Source organism: Marmota flaviventris, chromosome 11, assembly GCF_047511675.1.
Source record: "Marmota flaviventris isolate mMarFla1 chromosome 11, mMarFla1.hap1, whole genome shotgun sequence".
NCBI classification, from domain to species: Eukaryota; Metazoa; Chordata; class Mammalia; order Rodentia; family Sciuridae; genus Marmota; species Marmota flaviventris.
The window spans coordinates 35,020,728-35,041,916 of record NC_092508.1 but is presented as its reverse complement, the minus strand read 5'-3'; the positions used below and the strand labels follow the sequence as shown (position 1 = coordinate 35,041,916).

Genomic DNA, 21,189 nt, shown 5'->3' with positions numbered 1-21,189 from the left:
TTTTCTGTAATAATGTAAACCATGTGTATCTCATGAGGTTGACAAGACTGTGAGTGAAAATGGCCTCTTTGTGACTGCACCACCAACAAACTTCAGTGAATGTACAATTCTAGAAACAGCTGGAAACCAACTTTTTTGTTGTTGTTGTTAGCTATTCATGATGTTTCTTTTCTTGGCTGTACTACTAGCTTGAAATCCTGCATAATAACTGCAGCTCTCAACAAAGAACCACTCATCCACTATTCACTGACTGGGGAATCAGTAACTTGTTGATAGTTTTAGGGAGAGTTTTAAATATGGGAAAATGACAGTATGTTCCATAATTTAAAAGTTCCTTGTTAACTTTTGAATACATATATGTAAATCATTGGAAAATACTTTCCATTTGAAATAGTAGAAACTCTTTCCCTTCATTCCATCAAATTGATACTTTCCACTTAGGATCTAGCCAACATCAGATCAAATGTATATTAAAGCTACTCAAAGTGAGTGAAGGTATATGTCAATCCTTTATAAGGCAACCTCATATTCATTTAAATGCTAGTAGTATTCCCTTTACAGAAAAAAAAATCACTACTGCAGGCCTTTGTACACATTCAAAATGCTTTATAAATCCAAAGTTTCCTATGAACAACTTCTCAGGAGAAGCTAAATATGCTTGTAACTTCATTCCTTCTTTAAAAATAAAGGTATAATTGGATAATAATTGTACCACACTCAACCACAGACAGAAGTGGGTTGACAATGTTTTCAATGTTAGCACTTGCCAAGGAGGCAGGGAGATTTGACCTGTGAATGGAAAAAAATTGCATCAGCAGAAGTGATGCACTGAAGCAGAAGGGAAGGCCAGGCTGGTGCTTTCCTCTCAAGTCAGGAAGTAGCAACTCTGGGATCTGGTAACGTATGTCTCTGAATTATTTTAAATAACCTGACAAGTCATGTAACTCTGCTGGTCATTCCTAACAGTTATTATGGTCATTAGCATGATCTTTATTCTCCTGACAGTAGAAAATGCAAAGTCAAAAATCAGTTTCTGCACCCCCTGAAGATTGCTACTAGATAAATGTTTTAGAATAATTTTGATGCCGAGTGTTGCCCTTAAACTGCCCAGAAATTTATGGAAAATCTACTGTGCACCAGGCACTGTAGGTACAGAAGCAACAGTCTGTCTAGCAGGGAATGAAAATGTGATCCACTGCTTTAATGTTTTCCTGCTCAAAAACTTTAAATATTAAGTAAATTCATAGGTTTTTTTTTACAATTACTTCCTCCCTTGAGCTTTTCCTTTAGTCAGACTGATGCTGTGTCATTCTGCAGAAATCAGATTATGGGGCTAAAATAGGTAATCATTATCAGATAGCCTTAACTTTTCTGAACTCCACAGATTTAATCTTTAAGAATTGGGGAAGACTTTTTTTCTTTATGTTGTTGTTTTGAAACCAAAAAATCAATAAATAAAATATATGAAAGTATTTTGTAAATTGTAATATAGGGCAATTTAAACAAAAGAAATCCTTCAGTAGGTCCCCATTGCCAGCCTTAGGCTCTCAATGACACTACTAACCTGTTTTTACCAGGTAAAACCAGTTTTCAACAAGACTACCTGGAAGGGTATAATCAAATTTTTTTTATATGAGTTCACTTATATATCCTACTTACCATTGAGAATTTCTATGTGTCTCCTGATCCAACTGCCTGAACCTACTTCTCAAATCACTATTTATAAAGCTTTTCTTTTTTCTTCTTTCTGTCCAGAAAAAAACAATATCTTATGATGATTTATCCATTTATTTTTAGGGTCTGCTAAGGTAATGAGGATTTTAGAGTAAAAGTAAAACAAACAAAAACATTTTTTTACATAAAATTAAGCTAATCCCAGGGGACCATACCCAAATAATTTCAAGTTACTTGACCATTTAGAATTTGACTTTGACTCCTGATACTTATGTCTCTTCCTTACCTGAACTGCACCAGCTTCCAATAATTATTCCAAATACATTCTTACAAAGGCTAAGTGCACCAGGTAGATTTCCCCTGAAATGGAGACTATTGACTGACTCACCCAAGATTAATCTTTAAAATGCTTCCTCTTCCTTTCCAGTAAATGTTTATTATGTATAAAATACACTACACACATACACACACACACACACACACACACATGCACATATATGTATAAAATAATTTTCTTATATGAATCATCAACTTGAAATCAAGAAATACTAATAATTTATAGATTGGTAGTTTCAAAAATTCACTATGGGTCTTTAATTTTCAGAACACCTGGATTCTGTATAATAGCATTTTTAAGGCACCTAAATATTTTATATATTCCACGGAAGAATATGATGTATCTTCAATTACTTTTCTATCCAAATAAACCACGTATTTAAAAAAGTACTAGTAGATGGATAGTTATCCAAAATTGTTTTAATTATTTCACTCATTATCTGGACAAGAAAGCAATTTTGTAGGCAGAAATAGAAAACCTATTCTATGTTTTGAACAGCCAACAATAAAAAAAAAAAAAAAAAGAAAACCTATTCTAACTAACAAACTTCAAATTGCTAAAAAGATTCAAGACTTAAGAACAGTCACAGAAAAATGTTGCTTTTTATGGAAAAGTTTTTCTTTATTTTGTAAAAAATAATGTTTTGACTCTGTTTACTTTACGTTTTTCAAGGCAATGCAAGAACAATGCTAAGCATCTAAGTAAAAAGTATCCTGCTTTATGAGCTTATTGAAAATGCTGAAGTCATACTGCTCACTGAAAGTAGAATATGTGTTTCAGTTACAAAACAGAACATGTAAAGTAAATGCACAAGTGAATAGTCATGAAAAATAGAGGATTAATCAAAATATTCTGTTTAAAAATATTAAATTCACGTTATGCATAAAAAAATCACTGTATATTCAGAATGACTATAATGGTCAGTTCTGATGAACGAATATTAACTTTAGTTAAAAAGTTACATTTTTAATTTCTATTTTTCAAAGTAATTTCAAAACTGCACTATTCAAATTCAAAAATTTAACATTTCATTCCAAAGACATGTTGTATAGTTCTTATCACTGAAATCTTTCTATGGTGTCTATAAATAAATCTGCTAACGGAAAAGAATAACAAAAGCCAATTTAGGAAAGAAAATGGCTCAAGTGAGAGTCAGAGTATGATCTCGAATTATTGTCTTTTCCTCTCCCCATCATTTCATTTCGTATTGTGTTTTGAGCCTGAGAGCAACTGCAGGCAGCTCACCTTGTTCTACTCTTCCTCTCTGACCTCTACTGGCTTCAATATACTGCAGGCAAGTGCTGATCCCACCCTCTCCACTCACCAGACAGGACCTGGGCTGCAAGAAGGAGCATTACAAAAGTGCCTAGAGTCTACAATGTTTCAGCAACAAAAGAGACTTCTCTAATGATCACTGTGCTGTACTGTCACCTTAATACCAATTAACCATTTAAATAAAATTTTTTAAAAAACCAGAAAATCAAACTGCTCATAGACAATCCTTTAAAAGTTGGGAAGATGGATGAGAAGTAAATTTAAATAAAACCCCAACCATTCAAAGTCTCCCCTCCTCCATTCCTACTTCACACAATTCATTTTTCCCATAATAATCCTAAGCATAAACAGAAGCCTTCCCTTCTACTGCATCAAGAAACAGTGTCACTTATTGGTATCAAAGGTGTTGAAAGCTCTGAGACAAACAGGAGTACCAAATCTACCATTTTTATCCATCAGATTGGTCTTTCTCATTTTCAGTTCCCACATCCAAAGTGCTAGAAGCTTCTGGAGGAAGTGGTTTGGAGGGGCTGGCCTGCCTCGCTGCTGCTGTGGGGATGGGCAGAGAAGGCACTGCAGCACACAATGGAGTCCTCTTCAGCTTTATCACTCGGTGGGGTGTAGACTTCTTGTCAGAGAGCAGTACCTTTGCTGGAGGCGGGTGTGGGGCTCCATTTTCAGCACTTCTGGCCCCATGTGAAGCTTGAGAGTGACCAGATGCCCCAGTGCTCACAGAGTTCACAGAGCGCTGAGCTGCCTTTCCAAAGCTGCCACTCTGAGACTGGTTTGCTGGCATCTGAGAGGAGATCTGGATAGCGCTAGCTGGAGACACCCTGACTGAAGTGGAGTTTTTCACTTTAATTTGGGTGCTTGTGGAAGGGCCCAAAAATCTGACTGGCTTAGGACCAGCCTTACAATTCACACCTTCTTCTTCCTCTTCATTGAGTGTTATCAGTCGCCTAGAAATATAGAAGCATGTCTTTTTCAGTATTTACAGGTTAGTAACTAATCAAACCTTCTCCAAAGTGTACTTTTAGGGTTACTAAAAAGGTTTTCATCAAAGATTAAACCGTCAGGAGGTTCATAAGTATCAACCTATTTTAACTTTCAACTTCTACTGACATCAGTATGTAAGTTAACAGGTTTACAACTTGAATACAAATTATATCTTATCAAGTCACACATAAGATGGACAAGGTGGGACACATCTATAATCCTAGGAGCTCAGGAGGCTGAAGAAGGAGGATCACAAGTTCAAAGCCAGCCTCAGCAACTTAGCAAGTAAGCAATTTAGCAAGTCTCTAAGCAATTTAGCAAAACCCTGTCTCAAAAAATGTGTGTGTGTGTGTGTGTGTGTGTGTGTGTGTGTGTGTATAAAGGGCTGGGATGTGGCTCAGTGGTTGAGCACCCCTGGTTTCAAAAAAAAAAAAAAATCACATATAATATAAACTCCAAGAGGTAAATATGGAGTGTTTTATAAGAATTACACTACAAATCACTCTGTTCCCAAGAATCCTGATGTGGTAAGAAGATAATCAAGAATATCCAAAGTAGTTTTCCCCAGAAGTGTGAAGTTTACTGAAGTAAAAAAAAAAAAAAAAAGGAGGGTTTCACAATTAAATAAATTTGAGAAATGCTATTGTATATTTTATTCTCCAACTGGACCTTTAAAATCCAAGTTGACAAATTAAAGGTTCTGAAAAGGTCTATAGTAACAACATCCATGTAACTGTGTTAGATCTGTATTTCACAATTATTCTGTAACAAAACCTAAGACAGCAGTAAAATGTGCATGTTGTGGGACACATTTGAGGGTGGGACCGCTAGAATGGTCAAAAACATGGTATGGTTAAATGTTTTTGAATTTGGAATGTTCTGGACAAACTTTCAAAGATTCCTGAACTAAGGTTACCATTCATCATAAATAGCCTAAAGGGAGAATATTTCTAAAAATGACCTAAAAAACATGAAGGACAACAGCAATCTTCCCAGTCCACTTCTTTTCACACAGCCTTAATGTGTTGTTAAAGGCAATTATAGGAGAGAACTCTCATTCTTGGAAATGGGATCAAACAATAGTATGATTATATGAAAATTTTTGTATGTAGTAAGAATGCCAATATAACATATTAAACCCTAAAACTTTACGGAACATAATTAGATTTTCTCTGGTGAGTCACATTGCTCCTTGGGACCTCATAGCGCTTCTCAGTCATCATTATCTTGTTAATGCATCAAAAATGATGCTTCATGACATCTCAGAGAAAGGGCCACTAACACAGAGGAAAGTCTCCATAAACCAGTCCTGTCTGCTTGTTTTCTGCCTACATCTTCCACTAGACTCTACACCAAGGTATCTTAACCTTTTGTGCTATTATCACTTTGGTCATATAATTCTTTGATCAGGTGGATCTTCCCTGAGGATTGTAGGATGTTCATCAGTATTCCTGACCTTACCTACAAGATGCCAATAGCACTGCACACTGGAAATGTGACAGCTTAACAGTGCCAAATATCCCCTGGGGGACAAAATTGCCCCTTGTTGAGAACCACTGTGCTAGACCCAAATAATATTTTCTAACTATTGATTCAAAAGGCAAAATAAGGAATGATAATACAATTAAAATCTTTAAAAATAAAGATGAGATCTGTTTTGATAAGAGATAAAGATCAACTACTAAAAACTGCAACTTCTCTTCATTACTGAAAAAGATCCAGAGAACAAAAGTAAGAAAGTAGTCTGAAATTCCATGTGGTTAGAAAGCAAACTCCAGATCAGGTGATAGTGATGCCACAGTATCTGAAGGCCCTGCATAAAATCCAGACACTAAAATTGAAGTATGATTTTAAATGTATTTAAAACAGAAAGATGCAGATGTGAAGTGAATTTAATGCTAATAATGTCATGGAACACAAGAAAATACCATTAAATAAAAATGCTATTTGTGGCAATAGGAAAGAAAAAGAAATTCAGAATAAGGCATAGGAAATTTCAAGTATTAAGTCTAAATAGATTTTTTTGACAATTGCCAATAAAGCATAGGATTTGTCTTCTGTGGGAGAAAAAACACCTACCACAGCACTGCTACTGTATCCACTTAAAACCACATTCTCCAAAGAGAATATACTATACATTCAGTTTTAGAAAATTAAATATTCCCAGTTTTTACATAGTTTTTGTAATTCTACACTTCTCAAGATCTATATTATGATAAGACAAAAGAATATTCACCGAGGTGACTAATAAGTTCATGGTCAAGAACTATTATTCATTTCCCCCTTCATATGGGAAATAAAAGTAACAGACACATATTTTTCAAAAATAACAAATAACCTCTTTCGAATTGGAGTCATATGCCGCAGACTTCCAAGTAAAGGCCGCTCCTCCAGTGTCCAGCATTCTATGAGTTCATGAGGCACCCGCCAGTAGCTAACACCTTGAAGATAAAAAGACCTAATTAGGAGACCCACTGTCCACACCGTTGAGAAACACTGTGTCACAGTAAGATTCACCAGGAAGAGTGTGAGATTCATGCCTCCCCACTTGATGAAGGGAGGCATGTACAACATCAACAGGAAATGCTCACTCAAAGCACGAGGACAGCAGAGTGGTACAGTGCATGGCCTGGATCTAGAAGAGCTGCTACTAACCTGGACTTTGCCACTTAGATTACCGAGGCAACTCAGGCTACCATGCATGCTCAAAGGGCTGAGCGCATGCTGGTTACAGGCACACACTCTGGCCAAGACAGCCTGAGTCTGTATCCCACTCAGTCACTCACCAGTGTTGCCTTAGGAAAGTTACTTTTCTGGGCCTAAACTTTGATTTTTCTCTATAAAAAGAGAACAATAATAATAGTCTGCACCTCACAGGATTGTTGTGATAATTAAGTGAGTGAATAAATGTGAACAGTTTAAACACTCAAAATTGTTGGTGCCTTTACTATCAGTGTCATGTTGGTAAGATTATAATACTGGACAGTGATTATACCACTTGCTCTGTTTGCATCACTATGCTGCTCTGACCATCAAATCAGGTAAACTTAGAGAACCACTCCTTAAATAGCAGATACTATGTAAATAGGAAACATCACCACCCTATTAAAGCCAGAATAATCTGAGTTAACATGTTAAGCCAAGAAAACAGCCAAATTAACTTTAATTTTTAAATATGACACACTTTTGATTGAAACTTAAAACTACATTCTTATGAACCTCAAAAACATTATGGTAATAAAAGATGCCAGATATAAAAGATCACATCTTGTACAATTCCATTTACATGGAGTATGCAGATAGGCTAAACTCATTGAGACAGACAATCGACTAGTGGCTACAAGGGCTACAGGGGAAAACTGAATGGGGGGGAGTAATTGCTTAATGGGTACTGGGGCTCTAGACAGGTAATGGTTTCCCAACATTGTGAATGTAGTAAATGGCATGATATGTATAGTTTAAACTAGTTAATTCTACATTATATGAATGTTACATCAATTTAAAAAAACAAAAAATTATATACAGACAAATGAAAAGAATTATGTTGAACAAAAATTGCTTGGCATTAAAAAAATAACTCTATAAGTCCCAATAATATTCTTTGTGTCTTCTTTTCATCATTAAAGTTCTAGTAACAATAACCAACTTAACAAATATAGCCTATAAAATATTACATAGACATGTTCAAGACTCAAAGAACCCTATTAACCTCATTTTAAGTACAACTTTCTGGAACTGTTTTATCACATTCCAAAAACCTACATGTTACAAACTCATTACTAAAGGTCCATTAAGTTTGCCTTATTTTTTAAGTCAGGTCTAAGATAATTTACATAAAATAAGATTTACCCTTTTTAGGTACATACTTTAATGAGTTTTGACAAATGTGTACAGCTATGTACTCAAGGTCACAATCAGGATATAGAACATTTCTATCAGCCCAAAATGTTCTGAATTAACAACATCCTCCCCTCCTTCTCTAGTTTCACCTTTTTTCAGAATGACATAAAAATGGGATCATATAATATGTAGCCTTTTGTGTTTAGCTTCTTTGGTATGCTGCTTTAAAATTCATCCATGTTGATGTATTATTGTTTTTTGCTAAGTAGTATTTCATTGTATAGATCTATGGAGTGCAATTTGTTTAACTTTCATTTTTCACCTGTCTATAAAATAATTTACACTCATTATATAAAACCTGCAAAATATAGAAAAGAAACTCAAAATCAGTCCTAATCCAAAAAGTAGAAATCATAGCTGAGGACATATTGATATATTTCATTCCAATCTTTTCTAGTCATATGATATATTCATAGCTGAAAGTACTTTATGTTTCATTTTGTTTCCTGCTTTTGATCATTTCCTGCATTTTATGATTTAAGGACATAGAAAACAGGCCCTAAGGAACTTCCCTTACTGTTCCCCTACCGCCCTGCCCTAAATGATCCCACCACCAAAACTCCTCCCTTGACCTGGACCTGCCAGCCAAAAGGGCCCTCCAAAAGTAGCTAACTCCTCCCATGAGCTGGCTCTCCTAAGGCCCTATAAACCCCAGACCCTCATGGTGGCCTGCTGCCATTCCTCCTACTCTCCCACCAAGATGTGCCCCGTGGTGCTGAATATAGCATCGCTCTCCATGAGATCTCCCTCCATTTCCTTTTTCTTTTTGTATTCTCTTTCATGAGCTTTCAATGATGAGTGCTAATTTATGTCAAAAGTTGTTCAAACTAAATTTAATAGCTTGATTATATTCCAAACAACTTTGGGTTATATATACAAACTCCTAAACATGAGTATATATATAATATATAAATAATTTATTCCCAAATAATTTTAATACCTTATTCCATTCTGCAGATACACCCAAAATGTGTGTAGACAAATTTATCAATTTGGTCTTTATGATTTATTTTGTGCTTATAATTTCTCTACTTAAAAAGCCAACTATTTAAATTTCTTTTAATTTAAAGTAAGTTTTTTTTTCATTCATAAATCCACTTGGAATTATTTTGATAAATGATGTGAGGTTAAAGTTTTATTTTTCCTCTCAAGCATATTTCTCAATTATTTATTAAATAACCTATATTTTTTCCCATTGGTATTACAGACAGTATTTTTATTAAAATTTTACCAGTGTTTACTCTTGATCTGTACTCTATTCACACACAAGAAACACATTTTTTTTTTTATTATCAGAGAGTTATTGTAGCATGTTTTACTATCAGCATGTTTTACTATCAGGCCCCTAATTCTACTTCCCAAAATTTTCTTGGCTACTTTACCTATTTATTCTTTCAGAGGAATTTTAGAATCATTCTCTCAAGATTTCCAAAGAGTTCCATTGATATTTTGGCATAAATCATGTTAAAACTCTAATATGAGAAAAACTGATATCTTTATAATATTCAGATTTTCCATTCAGAATCATGGTAAGTCTTACCATTCTCTCTCTTTTTTTTTAATAGATGGATGAATGAATGGATTGATGGAACAGGTAGATAAATACATTTCATCAGTTTTCTTCATAAAAAGACTCAAGCATATCTTAGATAGTCTCAAGGGAGAGTCAAGTTATTTTATGTTTTGCTTATTACTATTGTGAATGAAATTTCCCCACAATCATTTCTAATTGATTACAGGTAAGCTGTCAATCACTGTAAATCTATGTTGTATCCAGCTATCTTAGTCTACTTAAATACTTTTAACTGATTCTTCCAAGTTTTCTAAAAATATATATTGTCCACAAATAGCAATGATTTTGTCTTTTCTGTTCTACAGTTTTTTCTCTCTTACTTCTGTCACCTGGCACAGGAATGAAGCAAAGGTTAAGAGTAAACACCAATGATAAAAATATTTCTCCAGGCCTTCCAGAACTTTGTTAAATAACAATGATGTTCTATGACATGCTGTTTTTAAAAAATAAAATCATTCACATGTTTTGTAAAAGTTAGTGATTCCAGTTTTCCACTTCAGCTTCCTAAAGTCAGTGGAGAAAGAAGCCAGGCCAGGGCCCTCCAGAAGTCTCCTGGGCATCCTGCCAGGCCAGAGGCACAAAAGAAGACAGAGAGAACAACAGGGGGTTTGTTCCTCAACTTGAGCATAAGTGTCTCAAAGTAAATTAAATCTCAAATAATAAGCTTAAAGAGAATAGCTCTTTTTTCATTATTATATATCACCCTGCATGCTTGAGGGGTAAGATGGGAAAGGAAAAGGAGGAAGGTAAGGGGGCTAAAGTTGAAGAAAGGAAGAAAGGCTGGTGCCAGCACTGGCCAAATGGTGGACTGGCAGATATAGAGTTTTTAATAAAAGTCTCTTCTACCCTATATACATGTTTGATTACACTATTGGAGTGACTCTGCACCATGTACAGAAAGAGGAATGAGAAGTTGTGCTCCACTTGTGTACAATATGTCAAAATGTATTCTACCGTTAAATTAACTAATTAATAAATTAATCAATTAAAAGCCTCTTCCTTGTGGGCTAGGGATATAGCTCAATGGTAGAGCACTTACCTAGCATGACAAGGCCCTAGATTTAATTCCCAGTACTGCAAATACATAAATAAATAGCCTCTGCCTTTCATTCATTCTTATGTGATTGGCAATCTGGCTCTACCAGTTTTCAAAGTCATTTGAGGATTGTGATGTGTCTTATTCATCAATGGAACCAATTTTAGCACTTAGAGTGCTTTGTACCTAATGAACATTCGATATATACTTATTATTTAAGAAAAAATACTTAAGCATAGAACAGTTAACTCTCTGTAATTCCTAAGCTAGTGGCATGGTCTTTCTGAGACTGTTTCCTCATCTATATACAACCGGAAATAGTAAGCAGTATATAGGTTGCTTTAGTACTAAGAGCTATACATGCAAACTAATTAAAACAGTGTATTGTCAGCTCTCTCCAGGTAGCTTGACTTAAAATTTCCAGTTTTCAAAGTGTGTATTTAAAAATTATCTTGTTTTCTAAGAGCACTTTAGACACCTCCTTCATGATTTTCATTTTTTCTCTATTTTCTTACTCATTTTATATTTAATTTAGAGGTTTACTTCTTAGGACAATGCTAGGTACACAGTAGGTCTAAATAAGCTCTTACTTAATTGAACTAATTAAGCACAACTAATAAAAACATATTTGAGGCTAGTAAATTATAAATTATTAATAGTATCTCGCAATTCATGGAGTTTAAAGATTTATAAGGAAACTATCTCTATGTCACCACAAGATGACAAATAGCTTGACACACTCAAAAATATATTTTCTCAAAAAAGAAATGCAACATTTATGTTTACTTTGTCTTATTAAGGAAAAGTATGTGAAAAGAATTGCACTGTACCTTTTCCTTCCCAAGCATCGAAGGCATCCATCATTTTCTTCAACTCAGCTACTGAATAATAACTCCAAATGTACTGAACATTATTTCCCGCCTCTCTAGAAATATTACAAAAAATAATGGAAATACCAACATATGAATCTGTATACATATATGCGGCTAATGGAGACTCAGTAAGTGCTTGGTGACTAAGGAAAAAATAACAGACATTTAGTGGTTGTTCTGTAACCCTTACACCTACACATAAACTATAAATTAATATAAACACATATGTGTATGCAAGTATATACACACACACAACAGCACATACATTTGATCTTTTTTTTAACCACAGTAAAGTATCTGTTAATTTCATAATATAAACCATATTGATAAGTCAGTACATTTTAAAATCAATTTTTTTTTAAAAAATCAGCCAACTCTAGTAACTTTCCTATCATCATGCCATGCACTTGTATATACCTCATATAGAAGCATCCTTGCCCATAAAGAATTCAGAAACTGATGACCTCTATAATCATCTGAAAGAAAACCAAGCCTATATATATGGTCAAGCATTAGTCACTAATATGTGACCCAATCCAATCTCCCAGAGAATTTAAATAAATAAATAAAAGTTTGCTAGCTGAATTGACCAGTATCATAAAATTACACGAACTACATTAAAGGGACAACTTTAATGTATTTAAGTCATAGAATTCAAAAGCTGGAAGAGACCAAGGAAGGCCTTCATTTTTCAGAAGACATGAGGCACAGGCAGCCCTGGGCCACTCACTGGGCCTGCTGACTTCTAGTCAGTGCTTCTTCCTAGTGTTCAGGAAAGACGCTGGGCATGTGGCTTTGCTTTTTTTTTTTTAAGCCTCTCAAAGGATTCTAATGCTTACTCCTTGTTGAGAACCACTGTCCTGACCATACAGATGGCCTGTAATTTGTATACATGTAAAATGGTGTTAGTCATACTCTCTTCCTGATGTAAACCTATCTCCACAGCTATGGGGCTCACCACATTCACCGAGATGTGCTTATGGTCTTTTCTAGTCAAGCACAATATTTCACCTCTTAGAAAGCATCAACACTCTATTTTGTTCCTTTTACTTTTAAATTTGGACATACCTTTTAAAAATGCTTTTGCTATGAATTCTTCCTCCAAGCTGCTTATCAATAGCATCAGTTCCATCAGTTTTTGTGGCATATACACCAATAATTCTGCTCTCACAGCTTGCACCAGATGTGTTAAGATAGTGGAGAACCCAAACTGTTGGCTTATTGCAAACTAAGCCATATGAATCACAGAAGTCTGTTAAAGCCTAAAGCAAAATATATATATATATAAAACTTGAATTTAATAGAGTAAAGTGAAAAATGAATTTGCTCTATTATTTTCATGCAAAGCTACAATCTAAACTGATCAGAAGAGAAATAAAAAAGATTATAAATTTCAGCCTAGTCTTTAAACATGTATGTAATGAAATTATGGGTGGAAGGGTCACAAAAAATACCACCCAAAAACCCAATGCACTTTTTTCATTTAGACAATCCTTTTCCATATGGAAATTCTATTTTATCTCCTCTTCCAGCTGACCAATTTTATAATCTTTTAATTTTATAGTCTTCCTAAAATAAGTAAAAGTTAGATCTCTTCTTTTTCCTTTAGAATATTTTCACAAATATTCCCCATTTGATTCAATCTTCCGTTCACCTTCCACTGACTAGCCCATGGTTGGTCCTTATTTTTAATTCCAAATTCCAATCATGGACTAACCAGATTAACTTGTTCTTTTACACTGAAAGATAGATATATGTGAACTCAAAAAATACTGTTTGAACTCATTTGGCATTTATCTAACCATTCATTTGCTTGAATATTAAATACCTACTATGTGTTGAGCATTAAGGTCCTGGAGTTATTATGGTGAAGAGACCTACCCTCCAAGAGTTTACAGCTAATGCAAAAGACAGACATTAACTAAGTCATCAGCATACCATGTAACAAGTACCACCTGATGAGAATAAAGGCGCTGCAAGGAAGGGAGCATGGGGTTTCACCCAGTGGAGTAGCAAAGGGCCTTCCCTGGGAGAAATGATATTACTAATCTACACACCTTAAGGAGAGGCACCTTTGTTGTTTTGTTCACTAATATATCCTCAAGTGTCTGGAATAGTGGCTGACACAAAGGACATGCCCAATATTAATACTAAGTAGTGAAACTAAGGACCTCTTGTGTCTTGCCCTTTCATTTAATATTGCTCCTGTATTGGTCTTAAACTGTCCTTGCATATCAATAAGAATTTCTAACTACACTATAAATTGTTCAAAGGCAAAAACTGTACATTGTATTTCTGAGTATCCAACACAGTCCCTGTACAGTGCCATATATGTCACAAACTGTTAAAACATATGTGTGTTAACTGATTAAATAAATGTGGATATGCTTTGCCTTCATTAAATACAAACTAGGAATAAAAAAACAATAGAGTTGAAATTCAAAAGATGAACATTAACTTTCACCAACCCTCCAGCCAGGCTTTTTTTAGCCCCATTCTGTAAATACGTCAAACAGCACTAAAAGACTATTATTTGGCAGTTAAATTTATAAATAACTTCAGTAGCAAAACACATACATCTATGCAAATTCCTGAAGGGAATCTGGAACCAAATCAACTTTCTCTCTGAGCTGCACTCGTAATGATCAACCATCCATCAGCTTACTTCCTAGACACTGACATCCAAATCAAAGAAACAAACCAGTTGAGATCACTTTTCACTATTAACCATTACCCAGGGAAAACAGTTTTCTTAGGTACTAATTAAAATCAAATATAATACTTGTCATAAGACAGAGATAATGAAACTTATCAACTCATGTAAAGATCTTAAGATGCAACTCCACGTGGTGTACAACCTGAGAAATGAAAAGTTGTGCTCCATTTGTGTATAATGAAATGAAATGCATTCTGCTATCATGTATAAGTAATTTTAAAAATTTTAAAAAAATGTTAAAAAAAAAAAAAAAGATGTGGCTGGGTGCAGTGATGCATGTCTGTAATCTCAACAGCTCTGGAGGCTGAGACAGGAGGATCATCAGTTCAATGCCAGTCTCAGCAACTGCAAGGCACTAAGCAACTCAGTGAGACTCTACCTCTAATAAAATACAAAACTGGGCTGGGGATGTGGCTCAGTGGTTGAGTGCCTCTGAGTTCAACCCCTGGTATCCAAAAACAAAAAACAAACAAACAAAAAAAAGATGTGATTTAAAACAGAAACATCTTAAAAAGATTTACTGATCTCAATTTGAATTAAATTAATGTTTTAACTCACTGAAAACACTAAATCAGGTAAAAAAATTATTATTTAGTATGACTACTCTTTTAAAATAACCATTTTAGTAAACTAAATAATACTAGTATGCTCTAAGAAGTATCATAATATTTCTCTTAATTTAAAAGAGCTTTAGTAGCAGAATGGTTCTATTAAAAAAGTCATCAAAAAGAGAAATATAAATTCAATTAATCCTTGAGTGGCAAAGTAATACACTTTCCTAGAACTGAACTGTGGCCTTAAAAACTGAGTAGGAGTAATTAAGAATCGTGTCTTCAAAAAGCATAAGAACTATCTCATGTTTCATTATGTGACAACACAGGTGATATAAGATAATCCATATTGCTTTGTGCATAATAAATAAATTACATATTTTAAAACTTAAGAAAATGCCAAGACCTTTTTAAGTTCTATATTTGACCTTAAAGAATATGTCTCCATTTCATTGGCCAAGTGGTCAGACAGGCTGTATGGGTAAGGTATGCCAAAGTAATCAGCCTCTTCCTGTAGGGCAACACGAGTGTGCTCATCTGTGGGAATCTGAACTTCTCCATGAAGATAATCCAAAAGGTATTTAAATAGATGTCCATCACGATCAATAACACAAGCCCCTAGAAAACATTCAGTTCAAAAATGGTTGCATAGATTCATATGATGACCAATAAAACTTCAACAAGTCCGATGACCTCTACAATTGTAAATATTTCTTTCTCACAAAAAAAGTTAACATTTATTATTGAGATAGGTTTAGCTAATCAAACTAAGTTAGACTTTTGATGTTTCACCTGGAACAGTAAATATGATATACTAGCTACCCTCAGCTTACAAATAGATGATAGTACATAATTGAATTTGAGTGGTTGTTTGGGGAAATCATCTGCATCTCTAAAACACTGCACATAAATCTGAAAGCAAGTATCTATCTCCAGGGTTGTCATGTTTGGTTGTGTGGGTGAACTGTGTACCTGTAGGCCAGACCAAGGGGACGAGCAAGGCTAAAATCAAGCTCACACTTTGCTCTTCCAGCCAAGTGCACTCTGCCATGGAGTTGTACCCTCTTGGATAAAAGGCCACACTTTTCTAATACGCACAAAAAGATTATGTGGGCCGGGCACATGTCTGTAATCCCAGCAGCTCAGGAGGCTGAGACAGGAGAATCAAGAATTCAAAGCCATCCTCAGCAGAAGCGAGGCATTGAGCAACTCAATAAGACCCTGTCTCTAAATAAAATACAAAATAGGGTTAGGGATGTGGCTCAGTAGTTGAATGCCCCTGAGTTCAATCCCTGGTACCTCAAAAATTAATTAAATAAATAAATAATAAATTTTTAAAAAATTAAATTAAATTTAAAAAAAGATTATGTGGGTTAGTGGTATACTTTGTATTCTTACCCACCATAGAGAAAAATATATTCCTAGACTTGGAATTTTGATGCAATAACCACATTCCTACTATGGTCACTGCAAAAACCAAGGGGACTTCAGACTGATAGTAGAAAGGAAGCTTACCCCTAACTTCAACATCTTTAAAAAGATTTGTAGGCTATGAGGGCAGCTACTTTCCACAGAGAAACACATTTTCTAACTTGAAGAACACATAAAGAAGCTAATATATTTAACCAGTCTCAATACCTTCACCCATAAGGTCCCAGGACAGGTGTATAGAGTTGGAGCTGCCCCATGCTAAAGAGGACACTTGGGTGCTTGCCACTATGTTCAGCGTTGAAATATCAGTGACACTATAAGCCTGAAGTTCCTAGCACCAAGTATGCCCTATGTTTGAGATTTTTAGGTTAGTCCCTTAAGAGTGTGAAAACCAACACTTTAAAAAAGAAGGAATGCCATGTTGGTAGCACTTTATGGTAAGAATTTTCTTAGACAATTTAGTAAAATCAGAAAAAAAAAAAATAAAAAGCTTCTGCATCACATACTTCGTATTTTCTTTTCTCCCTTGATTCGTTGAGCAAAGGATTAAGGAGGTAAAAATTGGGGCAGAGAATAGAGCTCAATCCCTGGTTACCATAAACATTCTGCACCAGGGATATCAGGCTGTGGGTACCAGACACCAGTGATTTTCCATTCTTTCAACTGCATGTAGTTGACAAAGCAACTTCCCAAGACCTTGAGTTATTAATAAAAGAATGGTATTGTGTGCTCAGGACTTCTCAATCCCAGTTATCTAATACAGAACTAGAGTGGGTTCTGGGACTCACAAATAGTGCAAAAGCCACTCTTGGGGTGATAAAGATAAACCAGTAGTAGGTTCAATGACCCTCACAGTACTTGAAGAAAAGAGAACAGACCCAGACCATATTATTATATTTTATAGTTTCTTCTAAAACATCAACTTTGGAGACCAAAGGTATCACTACACTGCCATTTCCTCAACTACGCATGTCAGACCACACCACACAATACAGCAAGGCCAAGTGGCAAGGGCAACTCTAATTTTTCAACATCTGCTTTGTAGGCTATGAGGGCAGCTACTTTTCAGAGCGAAACACATTTTCTAACTTGAAGAACACATAGAGAAGCTAATATATTTAACCAGTCTCAACACCTTCACCCATAAGGTCCCATGACAGTAATAACTTTCAAAATACTATTAATCCCCATAATAACGTCCTGGTTGGCCTTCATGCGTTCACTTCTTTGTTAACTTTTAGCAATAGCATCACAGATTTTAGAAACTCGTATTTAATTTCTATGTACTTAATGAATCTCCATACAGCCCTAATGATCTCAATAATTAGTAGACTAATACATTCCAATGTAATTAGGAAAATCAGAGGGAATTTAAAATAGATTCCCATTCTAATGAATATTCATGATCATGCTTCCAGACTTTAGAAATTTACCTGATTCATCTGTTTTTAGAGGAAAACGACCACTGAACATAGATGCCAGCATAGAATCCTTAAAACGGCACAAAGACTCTCGCCGGGCTGTGTAAATACAGCCACCCACATTCAGCCGAAGAATATCGAGCACCTCTTCTGTCTTGTGGCCTGCCATTGCTCCCTTGGACACCTAAAGGTTTGCCTCACACTTTCAAACTTCAAAATAATGGCAGTCCAGGACCTCCTCTGTAAAAACAAAGGACAATCATCACTGACATTTTCAACAATAAATTAATGATAAATTAAATATACTTGAATATGATTTTAAATCACTTCCTTAGAACTGGCAATGTTGAATTAAAATATTTTATAGAATACAAAAGAAGTTTGGGGCTGAGGTTGAGGTCCAGTGTAGAGTGCTTGCCTAGCACATGGAGGCACTGGGTTTGATTCTCAGCTCCATATTAAATAAATAAATAAATATTTTTTTAAAAAAAAGAAGTTTAAGATATGCTGAGAAGTCGGAAAACTGGCCTGAGAATTTGTAACAGATTATAAACTATCACCAACTAAATCACAGCTGCTGAGATGACTTTAGAGAACTAAACATATGTCCACATACAAAGCAAAGGTGAGGCACACTTATGTTATTTGGCATTGACATGTCTTTTTAACTGAAGAAGCTACCTGGACTGCAGAGGACATTTGTGTATAGCATGGAATTGAGCTGCTAGGCTTTTACCATTTAGTTCTGGGATCTTGGACAAATTATTTATCTTCCTTTTCTTGTTTCCTCGTCCATAAAATGGAGGCAGCAATGGTGCCTACATTAAAGATTAACAGAGGAATAAATAACAGAATATATAAAAAGTATTTGGAATAGTCTCTAGTTCAGAGTAAGTATGCAATAAATGACAAATATGCATAATGAAATAAATTTTACCATAAGGTATTTACTGACTTGATACTGACTTTGAAGATTAAAGGAAACAAAAAAGCAGAAGTTATTAACAAATAATTCTAATTCTTAAGTTATATCACTTATCAATTGAGATCAGAATTCTGTAGCCAGAGTAGTCTAGAACTATAATTGACACCTCTAAGTTATCCAGTTTCTTCACTCTAAAATGGCTAAAGCCATTTTAGATTGTTAACCATAGGTGTCTGTAGTGTTTTTACAGAACCTGAAATGACACTGTGCTAGGAAAGATGCTCTTAATAATGAGAATCTTCAGTACCTATATACTTCATAGCAAGTTTAAAATGGCTGCCAAAGGCGCAACTACATCAGGTCAATCCATTATTACTATGTGATCAACTCAAATCCTTTTGTAGATAATCCTATTTAGGCAGTTGCCAATAAAATGGAGAAGACCACATATGTGGATCATGGTCAATAGACAGAAACTATTATGGGATAAAGGATCAGTCTTACAAAACCATTATGGATGTGACTTCTTGCTGTCCAGAAGTCCTGGGAGCAGCACTCCAAAGATTCATGAGAAAATGGCTTCTGAGTCATGGGGTGGCACTGGTTCCCGCTACCCTTGTTACCAGCTCCCTGGAATCCTATCTATTCTTCATGGCATTGACAGATTTCTTGCATGAACTTCCCAAGTACCCACCCCAAGTTAGAATCCTTGCAGTTATTCAAATGTACTTTGTACTTCTGCCCACATTTCTATCCACTTATTTAACCGCTACTTTTTTCTTATTTGTAAGCTTGAGGAAAGCAAGGCTGGTGTCACCCTTAATAATTCCCATTTACTGAATGCATGTGCCAGCCACTACAATTCACAGAAAAGCCTTATAGGATAGGAATTACTGACCCTATTGACAGATGAGAATACTTGGATAAAAAAATAAGAGTGATGTGTGCAGGGTCCACATTGGGACCTACTCATAAGTGATGGAACCAGTTGCAATCCAGGGTAGCAGGATCCATCCCAAGTTCTTCCAGCTGCACCCCGAAGCGGCCTCCTTCAGGACTGCTCCACCCTTATGGCTCCTGATCCAGGACCCTTCACTCACGAAGCAGCAGTGCATCTGAAGACCTGATAGCTACAGGAAGGCAGCAGCACCCTGAATCCGGGGGCTAAGAGCTCCTCCCCCACCTCCAGGTGATCTCTCCTAAGGCTGAGGACCATCATCAATTCAAGACTAGATCTGTGGCGGCATTCCCCAAAACCCATCCTCAGATGCACCCATTTAGGCTTCCTTCTGTGTGAGAAGGGCATGGCTCAAAGGGGCTGTGTCCCGATGTGAGGTTCTGAGACCACCTGCATCAAAACCATAAGGACGCTGGCTGAAAATGCAGACTCCCAGGCCACAGCAGAATCTGGTTCAGTTTGAGAGGGGCTCGGGATCCGCCCTAGGACCACACTTTCACAAACACTGCTCAAAGGGCTCACTCTTCCTCGGAGAGGGACGAAAAGTAAGGGGTGGAAAACCAGAAAGCCCCGCGGGGGTCTCCAAAGGCCCAAGGACCCCGAATTGGTCAGAAGCCCAAGCCTGCAGCCCGGGGCGCCGGTATCATCAGCACGGCCCGGGCCTCCTGGGGGCGCCCCGCCTCCTCCCGGGCCCGCGGCCCGCTGCCCACCCGGCGCCCGGCTCCTCCGCACGGGCGGGGCGCGGCGGCGGCCTCCCGACTGACCTGCGACCGGCCGGGCCCTCGGCGCGGCAGCCTTACGCCGCCAGGCCCGACGCGGAAGTGAGCGCCTCCTCCGCTTCTGGGCAACTCGTGGAACAGAGATGCCCCAGCGGCGCCCCCGTGCGGCCGGTCGGGCTGCTATGGCAGGAGGAAAGGAAGACAAAAGGCCCCGCCCCCGATCTGCCCACCCCGCCCCCGGCCCCGCCCCGTCGGCACACTCCAGTTGGGACTTCTTCCTCGACTGGGGCAAGTTGCCCCATGCCAAGATTTATTAATTTATTGTGGATAAGTCTGTTTGGGTAGCGTTTGCGATTTACATGTCTTTTTCACGCAAAGGATTCCTGTTTATCTCTGACAACCCTGTAAAAGATGACTTTATTCCTGTTTACAGCAAGAAAATTGAGACAGGAGCAAACATTAACTGAACACTTTTATACAACTGACACTGTGCTAAGAAGTCCTTTGCTGAAATGCTTAATTTCTCCTTAATAGTCAACCCAAAAGAATTTTTTCGGTTTCTGGTTTCACCCTATCTTGTACAAGGGACTGTGCTGGACATTTCAAGACTAATAAAATACAGTCCTGTTTTCAAAGCACTTCTCCGGAGTCCAGAATAATAAGTTCCTAATTCATTTGTCTGGGTTTTTGAAGGGAAGAAGCCAAAGAGAGGTAAACCTGCCTACCCCTACATCATCAGCTATTAACAGTCTTGGGGACACTGGAAAGGGTTTGCTCAATTTGCAATTACTGAGCACTAGCTATG

The 21,189-nt window shown here is 36.6% G+C and overlaps 1 protein-coding gene across 6 annotated transcripts; it reads right to left on the bottom strand.

The window, feature by feature from the left end:
- Positions 1–1,659: 1,659 nt before the first annotated feature.
- Positions 1,660–20,533, bottom strand: Kctd18 (potassium channel tetramerization domain containing 18). Of its 6 annotated transcripts, none has more exons than XM_071618943.1 (10): positions 20,430–20,532; positions 19,606–19,837; positions 18,519–18,600; positions 17,795–18,022; positions 15,337–15,548; positions 12,732–12,925; positions 11,622–11,716; positions 6,621–6,723; positions 2,541–4,245; positions 1,660–2,489 (listed from the first exon to the last, which is right to left on the bottom strand). In XM_071618943.1, exons 4-9 carry the CDS (start codon positions 17,949–17,951, stop codon positions 3,735–3,737), a joined length of 1,272 nt encoding a protein of 423 aa, XP_071475044.1. In that variant the 5' UTR covers positions 17,952–18,022; positions 18,519–18,600; positions 19,606–19,837; positions 20,430–20,532; the 3' UTR covers positions 1,660–2,489; positions 2,541–3,734. The 6 variants fall into 6 exon arrangements, with proteins under 6 accessions (XP_071475044.1, XP_071475046.1, XP_071475048.1 ...); XM_071618945.1 differs by having other exon boundaries at positions 19,677–19,837; XM_071618947.1 differs by lacking the exon at positions 18,519–18,600.
- Between the last annotated feature and the right edge of the window lie 656 nt (positions 20,534–21,189).